This window comes from Hakea prostrata, chromosome 11 (assembly GCF_041222555.1).
Source record: "Hakea prostrata isolate BN-2017 chromosome 11, UWA_Hpros_2, whole genome shotgun sequence".
Lineage (NCBI taxonomy): Eukaryota > Viridiplantae > Streptophyta > Magnoliopsida > Proteales > Proteaceae > Hakea > Hakea prostrata.
Genome location: NC_142610.1, coordinates 9,186,857 through 9,212,080, shown reverse-complemented (window position 1 = coordinate 9,212,080; position 25,224 = coordinate 9,186,857). Strand labels below are relative to the sequence as shown.

Here is a 25,224-nt window from a genome sequence, read left to right as displayed (position 1 = left end):
ATGAATACCAGAGCTGTGTTCAAATCCTGTCAAATTTTGTTTTGCCACGCCACACTATTTGCATGTTTCGAGTAGCAGTTATAAGCAAATAACATACAGAACAGTACTGAGTAGAATGGAATGGATAAGTCATACAAACTCAACAAAAATTTTAAAAGTTCTTTTCCCATCTAAATTGAAACATGATGAACCATATCAATGAAGGAATAATGGGAACCAAGTATTAAAAATGAAACAAAAAACACACAAAGGTAAGGCTAACAAACGCATCAATAATAAGTATCTCAACAACTTCAGGGACATACTTTAAGACAGCACGCAGTAATGCCAAATCATGCTCTTCTTTCCATGATTTCCCACTCTTCAATCCAGGATAACGTGATGAAATGTCATCCGCAAAAAGAGGCATACCAGGTTTATCAGACACAATCTTAACCTATAATTCCAAACGAGAAAACAAAAAAAAAGAATGTGATTGTTAAATCCCATCATGATAAAAGTGCAGGTCTAAAAATGAATCTGAGAAATAACATGAAAAATGTTACACATTGTCGAATTTTGGGTTACCAAAAAACTGCATTATTTGAAAATAATAGATGTAGACTGAGATGATGAAAATGAAAACTCTAAGCAACTGCCAAAAGTAAAATGTAGAAAGTTTGTTGCTAAGTTTATCAAGGAACTTTTCCAAGTAATAGTTGATTCAGATACATGTGGTCCTCTTAAACCCATTCATTCATGCTACTTTGGGGCATGGGTCGAGAACTTGATCTTGGTCGCCATCTCGGTGGGCTAAAAAAACCAAGATCTCATGAGCTTGGTAAGTTGAAGGAAAATTTTCCTCCCATCTCACCCCCAAAAGTGGCCCATCTCGGTGACTTTAAAGGGTCTTTTGAGGCTGGAAACTGTTGTATAGCCTATTTTATGTCTTCTGAATACACTAGGGGCCTCAGCTTGACGAAAGAAAACAATCATACATGTACTTTCCATTTTGACCCTAAGTATGAAAACACTGCACTAAAGAAGTGAAGATGCAAACTTATAAAGTCTATATATAGACAGGTTCAAACTGAACAACTATGATACATTTTACATTAAACATGTACATCTTCATCATTAATGTTTAAATTAGAAAGTTCAAATGACAAGATGGGCATAATTATAAGTTACATCACGAGCATACAAGATGGGCATGCCTTCTTATTATATTTTAATTATACTTTCTAAAAATATATATGTTTAATTCAGAAAAAAATTGTTTCCATCAAAGATTAGATCAGACTAAATTATTTCACATATATTTTATAAAACATGCATAGAACAAGTACAGAGCATAGACTTTTAAAAATTCAAATTTAGGATGCAATCACACCTTTCTTAAAACAAGAGGTTGAAAACCTCTTCAATCTTTGCAATAGATGTTGTAGGATTGTTGATGATGAAGTTTAGTGAGTGCTCTGACAAAAAATAAAGCAAACAGCTGATTTCCAGGGAAACAGCAACAAAAAGGGCTAGAGAGTCAAAATCAAGTCGAGGTATGGGAGACATATAGGAGCAGCTTGACCAAAAAACCAGATGTTGACTTGACCGAAAGCTATCAAGTTTTCTTGTCCTCCCTATTTCGCATTTTCCTATTTTTCCTATTTTGCAAGGGAAATATATAGAAGCGGCTTTGGCCTCCAAAAAAAACCTTGAACCAACATGAGATGAAACAAAGAAGTTTGGGCAATCCCATTACCAACGAAGAAGAGAAGAGAAAATACAATGATTGAACAAAAGAGACATGTTCGGAGTAGATATATTAGAATGAGAGTTCTGATAAATCTTACTATCCGGTAATACAGATGAGATCAATTACCTGCATACCAGATATCCTAACCAGATAAGAATCTGGATCAAATCCAGACTAACCATACAGTTCCTGGGCTCAATAGGTCCCATATTTAGTGAATTTTTATTGGTGTTAAGTTGGTCCATTGAACCAGGTTCAGTTAATTGTAATTTTGTGTGTACCCAGTTAAGGGATCACACATTGTTTGATTCAGATCCAAGCTTGTGTGTTTGTTTTTTGCCTCTGAGTTTTTTACACGGCACCAACTATTATTGGGGTAAAACTAGTGACCACCCACTATTATACTCTAAATTACATGGCACCCACTGTCAAAATTACAAGTTACACACAGTTAAGATTTTCTGTTAGTTGATGGGTAAAATGACCTAAATGCCCTTACCCCCATTTAACTCATTTAAAATTTGAAATACACATTACGCAAATGCCCTTTGGGCAGTAAAATGACATTATTGCCCCCACTTTGACTCACTAAATGACCTAAATGCCCGTAGCCCCATTTAACTCATTCAAAATTTGAAACACAAAATACTGAAACGCCCTTTGGGCAGTGAAATTACTATATTTCCCAACCTTACTCAACATCTACCTCTTGGATTTTTGTGCACGCCTGTGCGAATATCCTCCACACAGTTGCTAGATTGCAAAATCTGTACCTAAAAAAGTCCGACAGTTGAAACAAATATAGCTTTTGAGATTTTTTCTTTGCAATCAAATACCCTTTAGTGAAAGTAAATTCACAAAGACGGCCAAACTTAGGGCAAAACCAGAAAACTGAGATTGGGTTAAACCCTAACCCTCTCCTCCGATGCCATTGCCTTTCCATTCTCATATGTTTCCATTTTCTTCTTTTGAAAGGGAGTGTATAGGGGTAAGGGCATTTAGGTCATTTAGTGAGTCAAAGCAGAGGCAATAATGTCATTTTACTGCCCAAAGAGCATTTGGATAATTTGCATTTCAAACTTTAAATGAGTAAAAGTGGGGGTAAGGGCATTTAGGTCATTCAACCCATCACCTAATAGAAAATCTTATAGGTAACTTGTAATTTTGATAGTGGGTGCCATATAATTTAGAGCCTAATAGTGGGTGGTCACTAGTTTCACCCCAATAATAGTGAGTGCCGTTCAATATACTCTTTCCTATTTTATATTGCCTTTTTTTTTAGGTGGGGGGGGGGGGGGGGGAAGTTGGCCTCACTGGTGCGGTGGGAGTGATTTGGTTGTTTTACCATTCCTTTTAAAAAGATTAGGAATTATGTAGGCATTGCTTTACTTGTGGTGCTACTAGTTAGGAGTTAGGCAGAGATTGCTTTAAAAATTGTGGTTTTGGAATTCTATTAGTCCAACTGCCAATGCATTCAAGTTCTTTTCTGTTTTTTGTCCGTAGAGGATTCCAGTTTATGCTGTTTGGACATTATATAAGCCTCCATCAATGGAAGAATAGACTAGATTTAATTAGTATATTGACATTCAACAGTTCAGAGATATTTTTTTCTGAGCATTGCAACTCTGAAGTAAGACTCAAGTCCAGATGGATAGACAGGCAACAAACCCAAAGAAAGGAGAAGCTTTTCTACAAATTTACTTATTTCTAGGCCAATGGTATCCCCTCAACCGCTAATGAGAGCTAACAAAGAGCGGGAGTAAATCATCTCTCTAGAGTGTGAGAATTTTATATCAAAAAAAATGTTCAGTTTGTCATTGTACAACTTATAGCTTATGATTGTTACAAACTGCACCATTACACATAGCAATTTACTACAAGCATTGTGATTATAACTGGAATCACATGATACTCCAATTAGCATGTAAAAGACAGCTTAAGGATACTTGTCAGAGAACTTCAAAAGAAATGAATAATCTCAATGTCTAATAACCATCTTGGTCCTAGTGTTGGCATACCTTGTCCCTTATTAAGGTCAGTACTGCAATTCTTACAAGTACATCTTGTATTCTCAGTCCCTCTTTTGGAACACCATCTAAGCAAATAAAAACCATCAAATTAGTCAGATTGCTAGATCAAGCATATGAAGAAAAAAAATAAGAGAAGTTCTAGGAACAATGATGTAGAACGAAGAATTACCTGAAAAGGTTGGTGAGTTAGTTATATCTTCAGCAATGTGAGACAAGAAAAGAGTTCCATATCTGAATAAGGATGATAAAGAATCAAAGACAAAGACCAAGTAAAGTAGTTAACTACTGTCTAGATAAAAAGGTCCTACTAACAATTTAGCAGCTAAATCTAAGTTGTGCACTGAGGCATACATTTGGTACAATTGAAGGATATTAAACTTGAAGATTACTATGTATACAAAAAGAATAGTTAAACAAGAAGACAAATTTCAACAAAGCCAAAAATGACAAGATAACATTTCAGTTAAAATCTTAAACTTTTGCTCAATTTTACATTTTATAAAAAGGGCGAACCTGGTGCCAAAGGCTTATGCAAAAGCAGAGTCTGGGGGGCCAAATTTCCTACGCAGTCTTACCCCAACAATTTTGTTGGGTCTCAGTTTTGATCTTTGACCTCAAGGGCAACAATTTAAAATTTTATGTAGTCGAGAAATATCAAACCAGCACATCTTTTGGAAGGACAACATAAACCCTAACCCATGGTGATACCGCACTTTAAAAGTTCTATTTCTCTATACACTTAAAGGAGCACTAAAGAGGGAAAGGGGATCTCAGTTAACAGTTGATAGTAATACCATCTAAGCCCAGCCTTGCAACCAAGACCCTATGCTCTGTTAATGTAGTTCACTTTCCAAATCCATTGTCAAACAAACAATGGAAGAAAAAAAAAAAGGGGGGGGGGGGGGGGGGGGGGGAAGGGGGTTAAGGGGGAGAAGTGCTCCTTTAATGACCCAGTTATAACCAAGGGACTCTAGAAATCTATCTACAACAAATTTCTTGTTTATAGAGGTAAATCCAACCCAGCTTTCAGATCCTCTGCCTTATCAATTCATTAGGGGAAAAGAAAAAGAAAAGAAAAAAAAAACAAGAAAGAGGCTACGTTGCCTACCAAGGAAATACAGCAGAACAGTTTCTCATGGACAAAGAAAATAAAGTAACTCTGCATTGATTTTCTTACAACTCTGAAAATGTTTTCACTGCCAGTTCCAAGTGGGGTGATGCAGACCTGAGAAACAGAGTTGACTCTGATACCATGTTGGAAGAATTGAATGAATCCTGACTTGTGTATAAAGGAGACAGCAGGAGCTCTATTTATATTCAAAACTTACCAAATATAAAAGAGACTAAATCTTTCCAATGTGAGAACCTTACAAGAAAAAATAAAGAGATCCTAGTAAATCTACCCTCAATAAGGAAAGCACAAAACAAAAAAAAACAAGAAAAAAAAAATCAAGAGAGTAAATCTAAAAATATCTGCTACCACTGATTCTGTCTTACAACACTTCTAAAAGCAAAACAAAAACAAACATGATCCAGGAAACACATCAAAGCAAATAGAAACCCATATAAATGGTTTCTTGTTTCTCTAAAATAGTCAGTCACGACTCACGACTACATCCAACACACTGGCAGCAATGAGATTTATATGCATTGGATCAGTCCAAGTACAGATCAATTACCAAATACATACGTAAACTTAGAAAATTTCTCACTAGTTTTAAGGATGAAAATCTACTCATAAGGAAGCAAATCTTAATAATGGCCATCAAGTCTTTTTTAGATGCTAAATATCCACAAAACATAAAGAGTAGCAATCAAAAATCAATTTTTTTTTTTTTTTTGAAAGCAAAATCAATATCACATACTCCTTAATTTCCTCAGAGGTCTTCTGTTTTAACCGAGGAATAAATTCATTCCAATCATATTCTCCTACTCCAAACCTGCGAAAAAACAAAACAAGATTGACAAACTGCAGAACATGCAAGAGGGTAAAAATAATCAAGTAAAGCTCAATAATTTGCAACTAATAATGTCAGGTTTTCACAGTTTCCAAGTACAAGTAGTGCATTTCATACTTAAAACATCCCACAAATTTGGGGATCCAAAGCTGTCATGACAACTCTAGGAAATCCATAGTGAACACAACCAAAAAAGATGGCCATACTGCCATTAATGCCTTCTACCATAAGGGCAGATGACCATGACACAATTACAGACGCTGGTGTCCAAATCCAGAAAAGAAATGCAAAAGAGAAAGATACTATATGATTGTGACAGAAGGCTATTAAGAGTTTGGAATTAACTACAATGGGTAAACCGTAAACACAGCATCCAGCGGCAAATCCTTCAGGCCCTAGTGATGGACTGAATACAGAACGGATGGATATACTTGTTTTGGAGCGACATATAGAAACAAAATAGCAGCTACAGTAGCCCTCTCAGGAAGGCTAACTTTTGTTTCAATCCATCAGGAATGCTGTTGTTTCTACTCTAAAGCTGTAGCTAATGTTGGGGGCTATGATCATGAGTGGGGTGGGGTCGGAAGACTGCCAAATGTTACTCCATGCCAGTCTGTTTGACTATTCTCCAAGTTCCTTCTTGGATTCGCCGCAAATGGATGACAAGTGTGCTTGGCTAATGAACAAAAACCTTGGTTCGCTGTCGTTATCTAAGAGGAGAAGGCGGCCTGAAAGATAAAAGCTGAAAGCTATCAATACCCACTTCTCCCATATTCACTACGAACGGGCCTTTATATACAAAAAGAGGAGGGAAGGGGGAGAGCAAAACAAAAAAGAAAAACAGGGAGTGGGCAAACCATGGGTTCTACAACTACCTCATATGCCAGAGTTAGCAGCCAAATAAGCGTCTAGCCAAGGGCAGGGAAAGATGTCTATTGAGAGAAGAACTGCAGTAAGGACACTAGTCTCGGGGCATGGTCAGAATCAGATTGATGGCCTTGAACTAGAACTCGGAAACCAGGATAAATTAGTAAAAGGAGGACCAACTAACAATGATTCTATCCTGGAGGAGGAGGAGGCAAGGGAACAATCAGACTTTTAACCAAAGCAATTTGCATACAAAAACAAGAACTGAAATGTAACACTAAACAATCAAACCTCATCAATATCTGCACAAAAGCAGCCCTCTGGTTTTGATTGAATCCAAGAACTCTAAACGATTTTCCTTCACCTTCCATCAGAGGAAGTGGTTCCATGCTATCTACTGAAAAGATTTTCAATTCAAAACCATCCACAGATCAGAATATGCATAAAATCCTTGTCAGCCATATTAAACAACAGACCTGAGAAAAGTCATTATTACCACGGGCTTTCTTCCTGTGAGGCTTTCTTCCAGTTGCAGTTCCAGATGCGATCATTTCAGCATCAGTCCACTCAGCTTCATTGCTGTCATCCTCTCCATCAGAACTGACATCTTCCAAACCAGCGAGATCATCTTCTTCAACAGACACCATCTACAAAGAACCCAAGAAGTACAAGAGATATAAGAAACGTGACATCCACAGGAGGTTCCTCACAGAAAACAAACAAGCCAGAATGGAAGACAATACGATAACAGAACATAAATAAGCTAAAATCACATAACAACTTATGTTTTTAATTGCCAAAAATAGTGCATATATCATTCTCACGAGAATAACTTCATAACTAGTTATGCCCATAAGAAATATGGTACTCTGAATTTAATTGTGACTAGTTATACATCTCATTATTAGTTCAAGATTTAACGTTCACTACGTGATTGGAAGTATTTATCTAATGAAAGAAACTGAAGAGAGAATATTGTATGTGACAGTTTCAGACCCAAAAAAAACCACTAGACGGAAATGAGAAAACAAGGGAGAAGAAGCGAGAACACAGAGAAAAATACAACTACCCATTGGAGAGAGCTGAACACAACATTAGGAGCAACGTTATATTTATAATGACAGAAACACTAGCATATAGAGAAAAAACATGTTATGTAGAAACCTAACCAGTTAACAATTGTCACCCCAATAAAGCCCAAAATAATCCTAAGCTCACAATTGATCACCTTACTAAAGTTCTTGTCAAAAATCCCAAACCCCATGCATAAACCTGGAAAACCAGCTGCCCCACTGGCAAGAACAGTAAAGTCCTCATAAACATGAAGGTGAAATGCTAAGTCAGGATGTTTCTGCAACTAAAACTATTTAATGCATGCAACACAGAATTACAGAACCCTTCGTGGAAAATTATGGCATTCCTCTTCGCAAGACGAAGGTGACTGAGGAAAAAATGCATATCATAAATGTGTAGTTCTTAAGAGGTGCCTATACCCCAGTAATGAGAAAGGGTAAAGGGAATAGATACTGAACTGATACACCATACGCATTGAATACCTGCATCTATATCTATTACGCCAGATTTTGTCATAGTCATGGCACTACATGAAGCCATTAAGTCACCAGCTGAAACATCTAGGTTAGAAAAAAGCAAGCTCGGTATTTGACAGAACTATCTTCCAGAGCATTGTTTATTTGAATTCCAACTTTCCAAGTATATTTTCCTGTTCTTTTTTCCTCCCTCTTTCAGCTCCTCCTTCATGTTCCTGCTTACTCCCTTCAACTTTCTTATTTTCCTGATCTCAAACTGGTCTGATTACCTGGGGGCACAGACATGTTTCAGTGCCTCGTTACCTGGGTAGTGCTGGTGCCCAGCAACACCTTGAGAACTATGGATTCGATCATTATTTTGACCCAAGAGTTACATGTGGTTTCATGCTTTTTAAGAAGAGAAGAAAACTATAGGGCAACTAAATCAGAGGATCTTGAATACACTTCAAAAGTTTTTTTCTTCCTCATAAACTCCAGAATGAATAGGTTGAAAAATCTCAAAAACGTCATCTTTAGACAAAATGCCCATGCTTTTGAAACACGGGCATTGGTTCGTAGGAAAGTTTTAGTTTATACAGAGGTACATTTGCCTTTACTAAATGAAGGGCTTGGATCGAACAATAACTAACTTGATAGAAACTACCATCCTTGGACAAAAGCGTCAGTAGGTGACCAGCCTTTAATGCAAAGATCAGAACAAGACAATTTGGAGCAGTGCTTGAGTCCTATAATCTTTCATTTCTTTCAGAAACAGATCACAATGCTCCCTTGCTGGTTCCCAATCCAAGACAGTGCAACAACACCATTAAATGAGAATGATCAAGTATTGCGGGAAAATCCTATAAAGGTCAAGGGACGGTCCCATGTCTATGGGATAATAAAAAATAAAAATTAAAAAAATTAAAAAAAGGAACAAAGTTGCAGTTCACCCAGTTCTGTAATCATACCAAGAGCTAATTGCCAAAAAGAAACCACCAACGTCACAAATAAAGGTTAACTTTCCAGAAACAAACATATAAAAAGGCAGAAGCATGGCACAAAAGAAACTAAATTGCATTACTAAATGATACTCAACTAGTTTAATTCCATATTAAAATGATATAAACAGCAGAAGACAGTACTTGTTTACGACTTCTCTTTCCCTTGCCCAAAGAAGTAAACTCTTCAATTTTATGCATTTCATATCTGTCCCTGAGCAATTCATCCCAGAAATTAGCCCTTTCTACATTGTTGACATTCGTTTTATTGGCCACTGAAGCCTTTTGAGCTTCCTCTTCCGCTGCAGCTTCTGCTTCATCTATGTATTCAAAATTTGCCACCTACAAGGTTCTCAACAACATTAAATGTGTAACATAGGAAGCAATAGAAAGATAATAAGTACCACAGACCATACAAAAGTCAGCAGCTGAAAAATATTATAAAGAGAAAAGGAGAGAAAAGAAATCTGCCATTCTCTAACAACACCAAGAAAAAACCAGATTTCTCCAGATTCAATAGATAACATCTTGGATCAACTTCATGCTTTACAACTTCTGAGTAAAACAATGAACAGCTGGCAAATGGATGCAAACTATTACAATACAAAATGAATGATAACAAAACAACAAAGACAGCACTTGTAGTATTAGTATCAAAAAATCAACTGCTTCAGTTGAAAAGCCAGTGAACAGCATTTATATTTAATGACTTTTTTTCACTTGTCTCTATATTCTATTTCAGATAGTTGATCTCGCATGTGAATTTAAAGGCACGTTACCTTGTTTGAGATTTTTCTCGGGATCCATGATTCCACAAAACTGCTGAACATTCAATTTTAATTCTCCAGACTGGTGGAAAGCTGGTTAGGGGAGAAACAAGAGGGATTTCAAGTGTGGTAGGGAAGGCAGGGGATCACAGTCACATTCTCATGTATGCAAGCCCAACAAGATTTCAATTCAATATTGACAGCTGGTCAATTATAGTTACAGCGTTTAAATATTCAGAATGATAGGAAACTGGAACCCATATGCTCCTTATATATGCAACTCAAAACAAATAAAAAATGTAAATATGCTACATCCAAGGACCGCTTCTTGGTTTGGGCTTCCAAACTTGATCTTGTTTATCTGGCAAAGCTAGAACAACTGTTTCAATTCTCCCTATCCAAAAAGAATTTGAATCCATCGGTTCTAGAAAAGGACCAAGGAGACTGAGTCATCATGCTGCAGGAGGAACAAATCTGCCACATTGAGCTTAACGACTAGTAGATCTTCAGTGAGAAAAAGCTGTGCTTTTGTTGTCATGCTTGAAAGCATTCAAATACCCAAAATGGTATGTTCTTATAAAACAGCAATATGAAATATCTTCAGAGAGAGGATGTTACATTGTACTGTATCGATGAATCCACCATTATACTAACTGAGCAACCTCTTATCAGTAACCTTGAGTGTTGTTCAATCATGCAACATTGTAAGGATTCAGTCATCGCTCGGTGTGCAATCCCATCGGACCCATCTTATGACTACATCTTCACAAGATTAGTGCACATACCTTCAATGATTACCAGACTCCATAATTGGTAATTGTACTTCACATGAGTTTGGAAAATACTGTTGCAGTGTCAATTGTTATCCTTAGCGACCCTGTGAATGATCAAAGCAGGGCAAGAGAACGTAACAAGGACATTGCTCTGCATCACTAAATAAGTCCTTCGAGTGTTGGCACAGATTCATCACCCAACTGGGCATATTTTCCTAGGAGCAATCTGACATTGGACTTGCCTTTGTTCCCATCGGTTTTCTATATAATAGGCCACTTGTATGAACCAACATAAAGGTAACTTGGTCAGTGGCGGAGCCACATTGGGGCCGGAGGGGGCCATGCGCCCCCCCCCGGATTTTTTGAAAATTTAAACTATACCTATATTTTTGGTTATTTCTCTCACTTTACATGTGAAATACCACTATTTGGCCCCCTCCAAAAATTAAAAATAAAAATTTAAGATAAAGATAATGGGTACAAATGTCATTCTTAATTATGGTTTTCATTAAATCCGTAGTTTTAAGGAATAAAAGGTTAAATTCTAATTAAAAACTAATTCACGATCCATGAATTTCTCCCTATATATTCTCATATATTTTCATTCCTATTTATTTTCTCATGAATCTTCTCTTTTATTCCTATTTTTTCTCTCTTCTTTTTCTCACACGTCTCACAAAATAGTGGAGTAGTTAGCAGATATTGGAATTTTCCTAAATCTTCTCCACAGTTATCAGATATTCACTCTCTCTTTCTCAAATTATTCCTCTCTCTCTCTCTCTCACACACTCACGATTTTTCTAATATTCTTTTCATAAAGTATAATTTTTTTCCATTGTTCTTTCTTTCTCCTAAATTTTTTATTCTACTAATAGCAATTTAAATCTCGTTAGAATTCAGCCATTGATTTTATCATATCAAATCATAATCATGATTTTTTTTTAATCCTAAATTTTTCTCCTAAAATTTCATTTCCTATTAATGGAAATTTAAATCTCGTTTAGGATTTCAACCATCAATTTTATCATATCTAATCGTAATAATTTTATTTTATTTTTGAATCCTTAAACTTTCTCATAAAGTTTTGACTCCTACTAATAGCAATTTAAATTTTAAGATTTTTTAAAATTTTTCTCCCACAATTTTAGCCCTTACTTTATTTTAATATATTTTTTATAATTTACTTATAATTGTGGGACCCACCATGGGTCCATCATTGACCCACGTATATTCGGCCCCCCCAACTTTCAATCCTGGCTCCACCCCTGAACTTGGTTGCATATTGTTGTAATTCTGGGCATGAGGTAGAACTGCCCCTAGAATATTATTTTGTAATCTCCCACATCAGGTACTTTGACTTTTCTTGTACTCATCTATTACTATAAATAAGGTTGGTCTTGTTTCTCTAACACAAGTCAGGTTCTCAAAATATTAATCATGGAATCAAAGCCAATGGTTTCAGAACTTGATATTGAAGATGTCCAAGAAACAAAACCCTAAACCTGTTCGCCTCCCTCTATCTGTTCTTCTTCCGGTAACAATATCACCCACTCTCTATCACCACCACCTCTTCCACTCATCACCACCACTTTTGTCTCAACCCCACAGCACCGCGATATCATGTTTGGACCGAAATTCTTGTACCCGACTTCAAACATGCACCCGCATTGAGACGAATGACCCAATTAAATTCTATGCGTATGTACCTTATGTTCTCTTATCAGGTCATCGAGAGATTTAGAATTTTCATCCTAGGGTTTTGGAAGAGAGTTTCATATTGCCATTTTGGCAATTGGTTGAGAGATCTCCATCATAATCTCTTTCTATAAAGTGAAAGTTCTCCATCGCTCGTCAACGTACCACACTGTGTGCGAACCATGTTAAATCTCTATGTTCCTTTGATTTATTCCTGACTTTGTTCGTGATTACTTGGTGTTCATTCTAGCACACCACCCTACGTTGACACCACCAAAGCTCTAATTGAATGGTATAAATTCATGCAAAGTTAGAATCCTGCAGCCAGAAACTATTTACTCAACTGGGCCCCACTAGAAGACCGTCACAAAAAGACTTTGGATAGAAGAGTCCGTTCTTATAATATAAGAAATAAAATGCCAGCTTTACCAGAGAGAACAAATAAGAACTGAAACACCAGCCTGGACCTCACATACTGCAATTAGCATCTGAAATCTTGTATATGAACAGTACATTCGGTTAAAAGAAAGGGCTGGTTCAGCATTGGAGCAAACTGTGGACCACATAAAACCTACTACTCTTACTCCCAACAATTTGCATCACACTGGGGCCACAAGCAGGCAATACGTGCCTCACCCAATATCTACATGAAAGCAAGCTTAAAGCCTTAAATGCAAACATGGTCTAAACAAATTAGAATAGTGGAAAAGCATTCATCAGCCATAACCTAAAGTCTCAGAACCATAAGAATTAAGAAGACAAGAAACAAGAAACAAACTTTTAAGGCACACAGAACAGCAAGAGACATGGCAAAACCTTAAAGGCTTTGAGGAAGCCATCTTCTTCCTCATCATCCACGGTTGTCTCTTCGGCACCAACTTGATCACGATCAAGTAATCTGATAATAGCAACCACAAATATCAAGACCTTAAGTATAATTAACTCAAATTTGTTTCAAATGAATAAGCCAGAAAGAGCTGAAAAAAATACCTATCTATAGCAGCATCATCATAATGAATCTGTCGGGTTTTCCCAGCTTCATCACCCTCATCAGCAAATAGCTCTACCGAACCATATCTTATAATGTCATCCAACTCTTCCTAGAGGAAAAACTCGGAGTCCATGTTAGAATTTATACATATCTAATTGAAATTTAAAGCTACTTAATATTATATTCTTTTAATCCACATTAACAAAATCCCATGTTTCACATTGTACAAATTTCACACAAGTTTACCAATGTAAAGCAAGTAAATAGAATACATATAAACAAAAGAAATTAAATTTTAAAAGAAAAATAATAATAATAATAATAATAGATTGTCTAAATTAAAGAATCAAATTCCAAAAATATAAAAACAAAGAAAGCGTACTACTTTGGTTTAAGTTGTATCAGCAAGTTGCTTAGGACACCAAACCAATGCTTTTCTGACCAAAGCAGAAGCTTTTTAGCTTAAGGAAAGCGTATCAATGTCTGCCCACAGAATAGCATTCTGTCCCCTAGGCAAAGCTTTGATAACAACAGATGAACCCATGGTTTAAAATTTTGTGAAATTCCATGGTCATTTTGAAATCACCAGAATGAAAAGTGTTAAAAACAAAGTTCGTTGGTGTATTGACTGAAATATCGCAAATTTCAAGATTTCGATCATAACTAAAATTACGTAAGACAGAAGAGCTTAAGCGCAAAAGAAACTAAAAAAGCAAGATTTCGGGCAAAATCTCACATGCGAAAGTGAGATTTTGAACTAAGACCATTGTGATTCGACTCTGACAACTTCCTTCTAGTGAGATTTTGAACTGAGACCATTGTTATTCCCCTCCAACAACTTCCTTCTTCATTTTGTTCACTTCTTTGACTCATTCCTTGCTAAGACGAAGGATTTTTTACTCATTCTTACTGGAAACCAAAAGGCACAGGTGCGCTGAGCCTTGTTCCATCAACATTTATTGTTTCCTCTATAGTAAGGTATGCCATCTTTCCCTCAACTTTTTTTTTTAAAAAAAAAAAAGATGCACGTCCAATTGTAGTTCAATACTTCAAATCTTCAATGTTGATGTAAATAATATGCGCCAATCTACGAACTCATGGTGTTGAAATTTTTTTTTACTACATATATTTTTTATTTTAAAATTTTATTTTCCTACATAAAAATTGTAAATAATAATGTGATGGACTCCACTCATGGAACACCTGTGGATCAAAAGAATCGATATCACACCCTAAGCCTCCAATCTATCCTATCTCAAGACATCAATATTGCAATGTGGGCTCTCAAGAACTGAATAAAGTGCTTATAAAGCCTAACATCTTAAACAAAAAACAAAAAAGAAAACGAAAGAAAGAAACCAAGATTCCCTACTACGAGCACAACTCAAACATAACTAGGAAAATAAAAAGAAGTCCAAGAAAAATGAAACCTACCATAAGCCCAAATTATTTTAGCTCACTTTTCACCTGGACAATACTGAAGGCACTGTTCATAAGAACAGTACTCAGCGATACTGTTCAGTCTGTTCATGTGAACACAAATTTAGTGAACAGTGTTTTCCTCTTTTCTTCATCTTAGATCTACTTAATTGAGATTGTCTCTCTCTCTTTTTTGGGTATTTTTCTTTCTAGGGGGGACACTTTAATACTCTTTGGAATATCATATACTGATCACAAAACAGAGCTAATATATTTTCTGGTTTTACTTAGACGAGCGCATGTGGTTACAATTTCTAAATTGCCTTGAAATGTTCCATCCAACGAGTGAAGATGAGATAATGTCCCTCTTGCAATAAACAGAAAAGGCATACCTGATTAATGTTCTGTGCCTTGAGCCGCCCAACAACAAGATGCTCCAAAACCATCTTTTTCTTGGTCATCTGCATCATCCGTTCTTCAATTGTAGCACGTGTTATGAGCCTATAAATCAGTACCTGCAATATGTGATCAAAACCACTTAAAGATGCCTTGAATGTAAAACATAAAAACCATTAGCCAACAATACGTTAATTACCTTCCATCACACTAATGTGAGGATAAAAACTTTACCTTGTTGGTCTGACCAAGCCGATGAGCTCTAGCCATTGCTTGTAAATCAGCATGAGGGTTCCAATCACTGAGCAGAGAAAAGCTAAGTTATAGAATGCAGAATACAGAATCTGGAAGAAGAAATCTGATACCATTAATTAAAGAAACCAAAGATGTACCTGTCATAAATTATAACAGTGTCAGCGGTTGCAAGATTAATACCTAAACCCCCAGCTCTTGTAGACAGCAAAAAACAAAATCGGGAAGAATTCTTGGCATTAAACCTGTCTATGCGAATTTGTCTCTCAGCACCCCCAACCCTCCCATCAATCCGTTCATATTGCCATTTCTTACAAACAAGTGCAATAGATCATTAGACCACAGTTCTTAGGGCATCAAAGCAAATGCTATCATGTTCTTCATAACTGAAATGTTGTCCACCATGTGAAAGAAACCAAATTTGCATCATACCTTATAGGTACAGTAATCTTCTAGTAAGTCCAGCATGTGCTGAAATTGTGTATAAATAAGAACTCGATGCCCTTGCTCTTTCAGCTTCACCATCATCTTGTCCAGTAACTGCAGTTTTCCAGAAGAATCTAGCAGCTGCCTGGAAATAGAAGGAAACGAACCACCACACCAAAAAAATAAAAAAATAAATATTACTAACAGAAAGTATAGATCGCGTAAATGAATCATAATTCCAATAAAAATTTAGTAGGACAATTACATAAAAAAGGAGATCAACTGGAAGAGTCAGACTCCCCAAAATTCCTACCTTTATTCAATAATCAAAGTTTATTATGAGACAATTACATAAATTTCCTTTGACGCTGCATCATGGATAGATACACACTCAAGCCCAACAGTTTTGTAGAACAAACTCCAAATGGTGGAGAATAAAAGATTAAAAAATAATAAAAATAAATAAAAGAGAGAAATTTGAGTACCAACAATCAATCATCTAAATAACTTTAAGATTCTACTCCAAGTAATCAGAAAATTGTGTCTCACTTAAGAAACAAATAGATAGCGATCTCATTATAGTCCTACAATTATTCGATTAAACATATTACAACAAGACATGAAAAGCAAATCAACTGTTCCATGATAGTTTAGAACCATGATGAATAAAGCCTAAATCCTCATAATTCACGAAAAAAAGTTAACGATATCACACCAATAATATGAAATTACCGGTAGGCTTCATCCGAATCCTCAATTTCTGGTTCAACTCCTTCTAACAAATAAGCATGACAGCAAAGCTTGCGAAGTTCCATGACAACATTGTTCAGAGAAATCTGGATACACGTAAAGGGAAAACAAATAATTATGTCACAAAGCCTGCAACATCAGCTAAGAAATATTGGATGGTCTAAGAAACAGTTATCCACGTCAGAACACAGAACATAACAATCTTTAAAAATATGCCCGTTGTACCTGAGGGCCACCCTTTCGAGTTAGTATCTGATAATTGCGGGTAAGAATTGCCTTATAGTATTCTTTCTGCTTACTACTTAAATCCACTCGCAAAATAAGTTCCTTTTTTGGGGGCAGATCCTTCATGACATCCTTCTTGACTCCTACAGTAGGCACCAAATAGTAATTAATTAGTTTTGGACCAATCTAAAGAAAATTGAGTAGTTCATAATTAATAATGGGTGAGAAAGAGGGTCTGGATTTTATGATAACCACCACCACAACTCATATCCAAGTTTAGAAAACAAACATTACAAAGATAGGTCAATGCAAATGAAGGAAGCAACTTGGCAGATTCCCCAACCAAACCACAGGTTTCACTGTAGAAAGCACCATTCCTCCATACCAGATCTTTGGTTTGAGCACCTTAACCAAGACTAATTAAGACTTAAAGCTCACAAACTTTGGGCCTAAACCACCAACTTTTTCAGATAATAATATGTGGGAAATTTTTAATCACTCCCTTTAACTTAACCCTCAATTTACTCAAACTCCCTTCCTTGAAGTTCAACCTCAAGTTCCGTAAGGAAGTGAACTTTTACCTCTCCTTTTTTGCTACTATTTGTATATGGTCAATTACTTCTCATTTAACAGGATTTCATTGCCTCTTTTCTTATTCATTTTATTAAACAATATTTTTCCACTGTTTTATCCCCAATTTTACATATTCTTTAATTCAAATGGTTCAACCTCTTCTTCCTTCTCCTCCTCCTGCAAACATGAGATTGTAAACCCAACACATATCATCTACATGACCTGGCCCCTTCCTTCCATCCCTCCCAATCCACTCAATAAATAATAAAAAAAGGGGTGAAACATTCTAAAACAGAAAAATGGAAGTTCCTGCCATGAGAAAGGATTTCAAACTCAGAAGTCAGAACTGACGTCTAACTCAATAAAAATAAGGAAGCTAATTCCTTAATACTCACACCTCACTGCAAAAGCTACCATAGCCAGTACCAGCATCCAAGCTAAGGACTTCCCTGTTGTTATTCCCATGTGGGATAGCTCATGTCGTTTGATTCTAGACACTAAGTTAACAAATCAGAGAAAAGAAAAGAAAAGGAAAAAAGAAGAAGAAAAAAAACACCCTAACCTAACCCTCAATGCAATCATCTACAAATGCATCCAAGGGTACTGAAAACAGGTTTTGATCTTTGGAGGAAAATAAACCGCATTCCTGCCACCAACTTATTAAATTTTCGAAATTTTGCTGTTTCAGTACCTGGTGAAATGAAATAAGTACCAAAACCGACAAGTTTAAAATAGTTTAAAATCTCGCCACCCAAAAGTCAGAAGAAGCACTTCCTATTCATCGGGATGAATGTTCCAATAAAGGGGAGAATTGATGCGAACCATAATGAGCCCCATGCCCTGCGGCTCTCTAGTAACGCTAGGGGCTTTTTGGAAATACAGTATTACTCTAATAGAGTCAAATTAGGTTTTAATGGATCTAGTATATTAGTAGGACACCTGATCCACTTTTTTTTTTAACTTGGTTGAGTTCAAGACAAGTTATTGAAGGGTCCAAGTTATGTTAAGAGTCCCAATTAGTAAGGATTCCCCGAGTTACAGTCCACTTCAAGGAGTCCATATCTACTTTTATTTGCAGTTGGGTCATCCTACGATGGGTTATGATAGAGTCTCTGTATAAACGTGAGTCACAAGTTCACCTAGAGTCCAAGTTAGAGTCACCTTCTTAAATTGAATCCTAATGTGATTACACACATATAAGGTTATATATAAAGCCACCCAAGCTTGTAAAAGAGAAAGTTTGATGATTAATAAAACTGAAGTTGAAGGTGCAAGGACTTGGAATCATGGGTTCCCAAAGAGGAAACTTGCAGCCACTGTGCATGAGAACTTTCAGCAGAATTTTAGTTCTTCAAGCTCCCATTCTCTCTTCAAGTACAAGAAACCCTAGCCCCAGCCCTATGTTCCCTCTTCTCCTCCCATCAGCAGCCTTTACCCATTCCCAAACCTATGTCTGCAACTACAAACCCCCCCCCCCCCACACACACACACACAAACAAACAAAAATCACACATCACACTCCCCATTACCCTAACCCTGCAGCAGCATCCCTCCCCTCCCTCACCCAGTCACCCATATTCTTTAATCCCCTCCCTTCCCCAGCTCTAGACCTTTCTTCTCAGCCCTTTTTCTTTCTATTTATTTATCATTTCTTCACTCTTCCTTGCCACACTGCTGGATTTCCACAATACTTAAAAGTAGATTCTCCCGAATGCTAACCCCTAGATCTCCCAAACCGATCAATGCCTACCTCCATTAGCAATCCAATTCCCCTCCCCTGGCCCTAGTTACAACCGCTTGCCCTTCACTCAAAACCCTAGAAACCCAGCCCTTCATCTTCTTCACCTAACTCTAGATTCCCAGACCCTACTTTCATTCATAACTTTCAAACCATACATCCAAGCCCTAATTCCTTTTGAGATTACTTTCCTCAACCCCTCCTTGACCTTCAAGCATAACCCTAGACACAGCCATTCCTCTAGAAAACCTAATTCCCATAAAACCCTAAAATTTTCTAAACCCCAGATTTGGAATTCAATTCTGAATTTTAAATTACAGCACGGGTTCAGAGTTGAATTTCATAACCCTAGCTCCTAAACCCTAATTAAATTCTAGCCTACCTATTCTAAAAATCCTAGAACCTTCAAATCAGCCGTAACCATTCAATCACATGGTACAAACCCTAATTCTACTGCTGGTTCAATTGAGTGAGATCCTGAGGGTAAACCCCAGTTTTAGGGCTTGCATCAATTATTAAACCCTAGATCCTTGGTTCACATCAGACTCTTACTTAACAAGGATTGACTCAATTGACACAATAAATTTAGGGCCAGAGTCCCAATAAAATTCAGCATCTAAAAAGACCAACTTGACTGGACTAAGGCTGTCCAAAATGACCAACATGCCCTTATCCTCTCTTGGGATGGCCCTGGGATACCAGAGTCTTCTTGTGGCCCTCTCTATCATTCTTCCCTATGTTCTTTCTCCTTATTGTCATGCATGGTACCAACTAGTATGCAAAGCCAAACTACCATCTTGCATGTGTTTGTATGAACTTTTTTACAATCTAACAGTTCAACCGTGCTGAAGGACCAAATAGGCTTTCTATGAATTTTGAGAACTAATTTGCAAATCTGGGCCTCAAAATGATCAATTAAAACCAGAAACTGAAGGTGAAATTCTCCAGTTCCATAAGATATGTTTCAAGCCTGTTGAACATAGCTCAGAGACCTTGAACGTTGCATGGATAGCAAACTGAACTTCTTGATAGGTAAACTTTATTCATGAGTTTAACTACCTGAAACAATGGGAAACCAGTCTTTGTCACATCCAATGAGCCTGAACTCCAAAGCAGATGTCTCTCACTAAGTCAATGGTACTCAAGTACTTTCTGTCTTTCCTGTTTCATGTTAGGTAGGCCTTTGGTTTTGTCAATTATAATTTAGAATGGAAGAGAAAAGAAGAGAAGAGAAGAACGAACAACCTCATCTGCTATGGAGTTCCACTATTAACTTGTGAAGCCTCCAAAACCCATATAGTTTTATTTAAAGATAAAATATACAAGTAAACAGAATAGGAAAAGGATCTAAAACAAACAGAAACAAGCAGGGACTTAGAAGTCCTAATAGAACTAAACAAGGGCTTTCAACCCTATCAAGATAGGCTGTTCTTGCCCCTTTTTCCCTCCATCAAACAGGTTCCCACGTTTCCTGTCCTCTCTTTTACTTCATTTGCTTTCTGTTAAAATCTAGTTAACTTCTAGGGGCCCATCCAATCACTCTCACATGGTATGAGCACACATACTACAATTAATTGGTACATGAACCAACAAATCATTTTAAGTATTGTAACAAGAAGCAAAATATGACAACAAAATTTCAGATCCACAAGAACAGGAGATGCATGGCACTAACAAAACATAGAAAAGAATTAGAAATAATTTGGGAAAAACATAGATAGTGAAGGATGAAGTATTTACTTCTAAGGAGATGTGGGGCCAGCATTTTATGAAGCCTGGCAATTTGCTCCTCTTGATTGATATCCTTAAATTCCTCCTGAAACTCCTCCAAACTTCCAAACTGCAAGCATGTAATTTACAGTACCAACCATAAGAACTAACAGCAATCTGAAAGAACCATCTATTTTCCTATGTATAATCTGCACTAACACTGACCTTTCCATCATCAAGGAAGTGCATAAGCATGAAAAGTTCATCCAGATTATTCTGAAGAATAAATTAGATCAGTTAAAAGGGCCACAAAATCAACAAAAAAAAGAAAAGAAAATGGCACAAAATCAATAACTAATACACCAAAAAAGAGCACAAAGCATCAATACTAGGTAAGCAGAAGCAGCAGCAGAGGTAAAACCTATTTTAGAGTTTCCATTTGTAGTTCCTCATGGTATGAAGAACTTGGGAAGACTAGATATTGAAACAAAAATAATGTAAAGGCTATATCAATTGTCAAGATATCAATCAAAAGGGGCTTCAAAGTAGAATCTAAATAACTTATAATGGTTCATAACAGAAGGTCACGTAGATCCATAACGTGAATAGACACCCAACATTGACCAGAGGATACAACAACAAGAAGAAGCTTTGTCCCAACTAAATGGGGTTGCCTACATGGATTCTTTCCTTCCAGTCACTTCTGCATAAGACCATGCTAGATACAAGGTCTAAGCTATGTATATCCTTCCTCACAACTTCTCTTCAGGTTATCTTAGGTCTGCCCCTAGCTCTTCTATTTCCTCCCATCTAGATTATATCACTTCTCTATACAAAGCATTTGCAGGCCTCCAATGAACATGATCGTGGCACCTCAAATGACTTTCTCATAGCTAATCACTTATTGGAGCCACTCCCAAACCAGTTCTAATCATAGAACAAAATTCGGTCAAAAATTGCGAAATTTAGGTCTTCCCATTTTGGGAACCTCGGAATGAAAAACTAGGGGACCTTTCGATCAAAGCCGTTGAAACTCGTCGAAACCTTGAAACCTGTCGAAACCTAGTTCAACCCAGCTTGGACCAGCTGGTTCATGAGAGAAAATTCCCAAATTTTGTAGGAAGCATGGGAAATTTTGTGGAAACCTGGGAACTTTCATGGAAACTTGGGACTTTTTCTTCCAAGTTTCGTAGCTTTCCCAAATTTTCAATTTTTTTGTTTCTTTCATGTTTCCCCAAATACCACGACAAATACCCCCTCCATCAGAACTTCCCTATCGAAATTGTGAATTCCCTCAAACTGGTTATCTTAGGCATGTTGATGACCAGACTCATAAAGTTGCAATTGTCGATTACCTCAACAACCATAGGCATAAAATGCCAGGGATGTTTATGTTCATTGGTTGGAGAAGAGGATGTTACAGACATAGTACTACTTAGCTCACAGGATGGACCCACCAAGACACTCCTCTTGACACTGAGTTGTACTTTCCTTTTATTATCAGTAACTTTGTATTTGATATTTTGAAGTTAGAAATTATATATTGAATGTTATGTACTTAAAGTAGTTAAGTTTATAGTGTACTTCTCAGAAAACTCTACATTAATGTTATGTACATCAAATGACATATCTACATTGATTTTTTTTTAGCAAAATGCATGTGCCAATGTGTTCTTTATACTCTAATTAGCTTAAATGCAGAGTCTCACCCTAAAACTCTCCCTAAAACCTGTCGAAACTTGCACGAAAAAGTCCTAAGTTTCCTTAAAATTTCTCAGTTTCCCACCTAGGTTTCCCATTTTCACCTGGTCGAAACTTGAGTTTCCCTCGAATTTTTTTCTATGGTTCTAATATGATAATTCCTTCTCATTCTACTTTTGCCACTCGTCCATCTTAGCATCATCATTTATGCCACACTAAGCTTATCTATATGATGTTTTTAACAGCCCAACATTGTGCACCATACATCATTGATCAAGAGGATATGGAACATCAATTGAGGGATGACAAAACCCTATACTTTCACTACACAAAAATGAAAAAGGATAAATTATTCTATGAAAGAATTTTTGGACCAATAGAAGTTTCTGGGCATTAAAGTTATTCTTATCTAATAAGGAGAGCACAATTTCTATGTAAAAAGGGACCTCATATACTATTAAGTGGTGAGATCTGCAAACTCTATAGCTGATAAGTTAAACGATGTCCTAGCACATCTATTCTGTACTATTACATCTCCCATATTGAGTAGTCATAGGCATGAGCCATCATCTGCCATTGGAAGGCAACTAGATGTCAACATGGATGTACTGTTATTTCACTTTGTAGGCCACTATAGCCTTTCCTGGACATCTCCTTACACTAAACTGGTCTTGCTTTCAGAATTTTCTCTTACAACATTAAGGAAGAAGATGATCTGGAGGTACACCGTACACGTGTGAAAATTTTGTAGAAAATATGCCAGGAAAGAAACAATCAGGTGTGCAAAGACAAAAAAAACACTCAAAACAATTATGTGAAAGCATAATGATCAGGACAGACCACAGGGCGATTAATGCTCAATCAACTGAGCTTTCACATTTTGTCCCTTGTGGTACAAGGAGAAAGAGAATGCAGAGGTAAAAGTGGAAAACTTGTGGAGCATATGGCAGGGAAAAAACAACCAGGGGTTAAAGAAGAAAGGAGATCATCACAGCAATTATGCGAACGCATAACGATCAGGAGTCAGGACAAGTCGGGGCAAATAATGCTTGATCAAGTGATCAACTGAGATTTCAGAGTATTGCTTTCAATTAGATCATTAGAGAATGGAGTCCAGCAAGGACAATCAATATCCCTGACTCAGGTTCATCTGCAGTCAAATTGAATTTTGATAGCAGTAATTTGGCAATCTGTGACCAAGAGGGGATACTTCAGGGATCACATTAGCATCCTTACAGCCTCTTCAAATCCCAATGTACATGCGAAAACACACCCAAACAGAGCAAAAAGTAAGTCAATAATCTACGAGCACCAACCATTTCATGTTCCCCATGGAATATCTCATTCTCTTGGAGGCCTAGATCAGCAAACTTCTTAGCAGAATACCTGCCATCCGTGGACCCAATAGAGAAATAATAACCCCAAGTACTCACTCAGTTGGCAAGGATTAACACCGCATAACTAACAGGTCATCAGCTCAATTCAACCTAGGGCCTACCTATCAAAAAAGATAAAGGATTGCTTCTATGCAGAACCATACCCAACAGTCAGAAATGAGACCAGGATTCTTGTTGCAATCATACCTTATATGGATGCTTGGGGTAGTAAACATGTTTCATTTGTATTCTCAATCCTTCAATTGGCCACTATGCAACGAAATCATAGTAGGACTTCACGGAGATTGGGTCTACCGGAGACGCTGGCCGAAACTGGATTGGGCGAACTTCACGGAGGCCTTAAGAATGGAGTTCAGAGATGAGGCGATAAGAAATCCATCTCGCTTTGGACAACCACAATATGGTAGTTGAGCACGTGCCGTCGATTTGAAAGTACCGTTGAAAAATCCAAGTCGATTCGAATGAGAGTTTCGGGTGTCGTGCCTCCGGATTCGTCGGGGCTGCGGGACTCTTGCCACCGAATCGAAGAAGAAGGCTCGGGGCTCGGAAACCTCGGGGGGCGCTAGGGTTGCAGCAAATCGTCGCATGAAAGGAAGAAGAAGACGATGGAGTATTAGGGTTTTTGGGGTTGGTTCGGTTCACCTCAAACCGCTTCATGGGTTTGGTCCAATCCCTATGGCCAAAGATTGTGTTATTTGGGCCTCAATCGGTTATGTTTCGTCTCAAACTTAAGGCCCAAACAAACCCAACACAAAGCGGGCCGCTAGACCCCCAAAGCCCCTTGGGTCGCCCACTCCATTAAACCCCGCAGAAGAGATTTTCAGATTTTCACCTTGAGGACAAGGTGAAACTGTTGGAGGGAGTATTGATAGGTCCCTAGTAACACAAGTCTACACTCGGACGGGAAAGTAAATCCCTAAATTCTAGGGAAGGAAACGATTGGCAGATTTGAAGAGTCCTATTGTATTCAGGTTACTTTTTAGGATTAGATTGAAGAGTCATATTACATTCATGTTACTTTTGAAGAGTCCTATTCGAATTCAAGTTACTTTTGAAGAGTCCTATTCGAATTGGGATGATTCTCAATTCTCTTCGGGGGGGGGTGTTTTTTTTTTATAGGGGGAAGGAAGAGTAGAAGAGACATGTTTTGAGCATAGAGAAAAGTTTATGTGAGAGCTATTGCTCTTGGGTAGCCGTAGGAATCACCTACTGCTGGTAAATGTATTGTTTCTTATTCAACTTTTATTCAAAGTCCCTTTTTTCTTCTTGAGTTATTCCACCTTGTTAAGTAGCCTCA

At 37.2% G+C, this 25,224-nt stretch overlaps 1 protein-coding gene across 1 annotated transcript in view; it reads right to left on the bottom strand.

The window, feature by feature from the left end:
- Positions 1 to 25,224, bottom strand: part of PKL (chromatin remodeling factor CHD3 (PICKLE)) — a 76,310-nt gene that overhangs the window by 26,916 nt on the left and 24,170 nt on the right. Inside the window, exons 11-27 of the mRNA XM_089139584.1 lie at positions 21,055 to 21,105; positions 20,860 to 20,959; positions 16,809 to 16,951; positions 16,566 to 16,669; positions 15,840 to 15,978; positions 15,548 to 15,717; positions 15,390 to 15,456; positions 15,152 to 15,274; positions 13,340 to 13,449; positions 13,166 to 13,247; positions 9,259 to 9,456; positions 7,084 to 7,234; positions 6,879 to 6,984; positions 5,628 to 5,702; positions 3,932 to 3,993; positions 3,751 to 3,827; positions 306 to 436 (exon numbers count right to left, since the gene is read on the bottom strand). Of these exons, the coding sequence (XP_088995710.1) occupies positions 306 to 436; positions 3,751 to 3,827; positions 3,932 to 3,993; positions 5,628 to 5,702; positions 6,879 to 6,984; positions 7,084 to 7,234; positions 9,259 to 9,456; positions 13,166 to 13,247; positions 13,340 to 13,449; positions 15,152 to 15,274; positions 15,390 to 15,456; positions 15,548 to 15,717; positions 15,840 to 15,978; positions 16,566 to 16,669; positions 16,809 to 16,951; positions 20,860 to 20,959; positions 21,055 to 21,105 (1,889 nt within the window). The remainder of the gene's footprint in view (positions 1 to 305; positions 437 to 3,750; positions 3,828 to 3,931; positions 3,994 to 5,627; positions 5,703 to 6,878; positions 6,985 to 7,083; positions 7,235 to 9,258; positions 9,457 to 13,165; positions 13,248 to 13,339; positions 13,450 to 15,151; positions 15,275 to 15,389; positions 15,457 to 15,547; positions 15,718 to 15,839; positions 15,979 to 16,565; positions 16,670 to 16,808; positions 16,952 to 20,859; positions 20,960 to 21,054; positions 21,106 to 25,224) is intronic.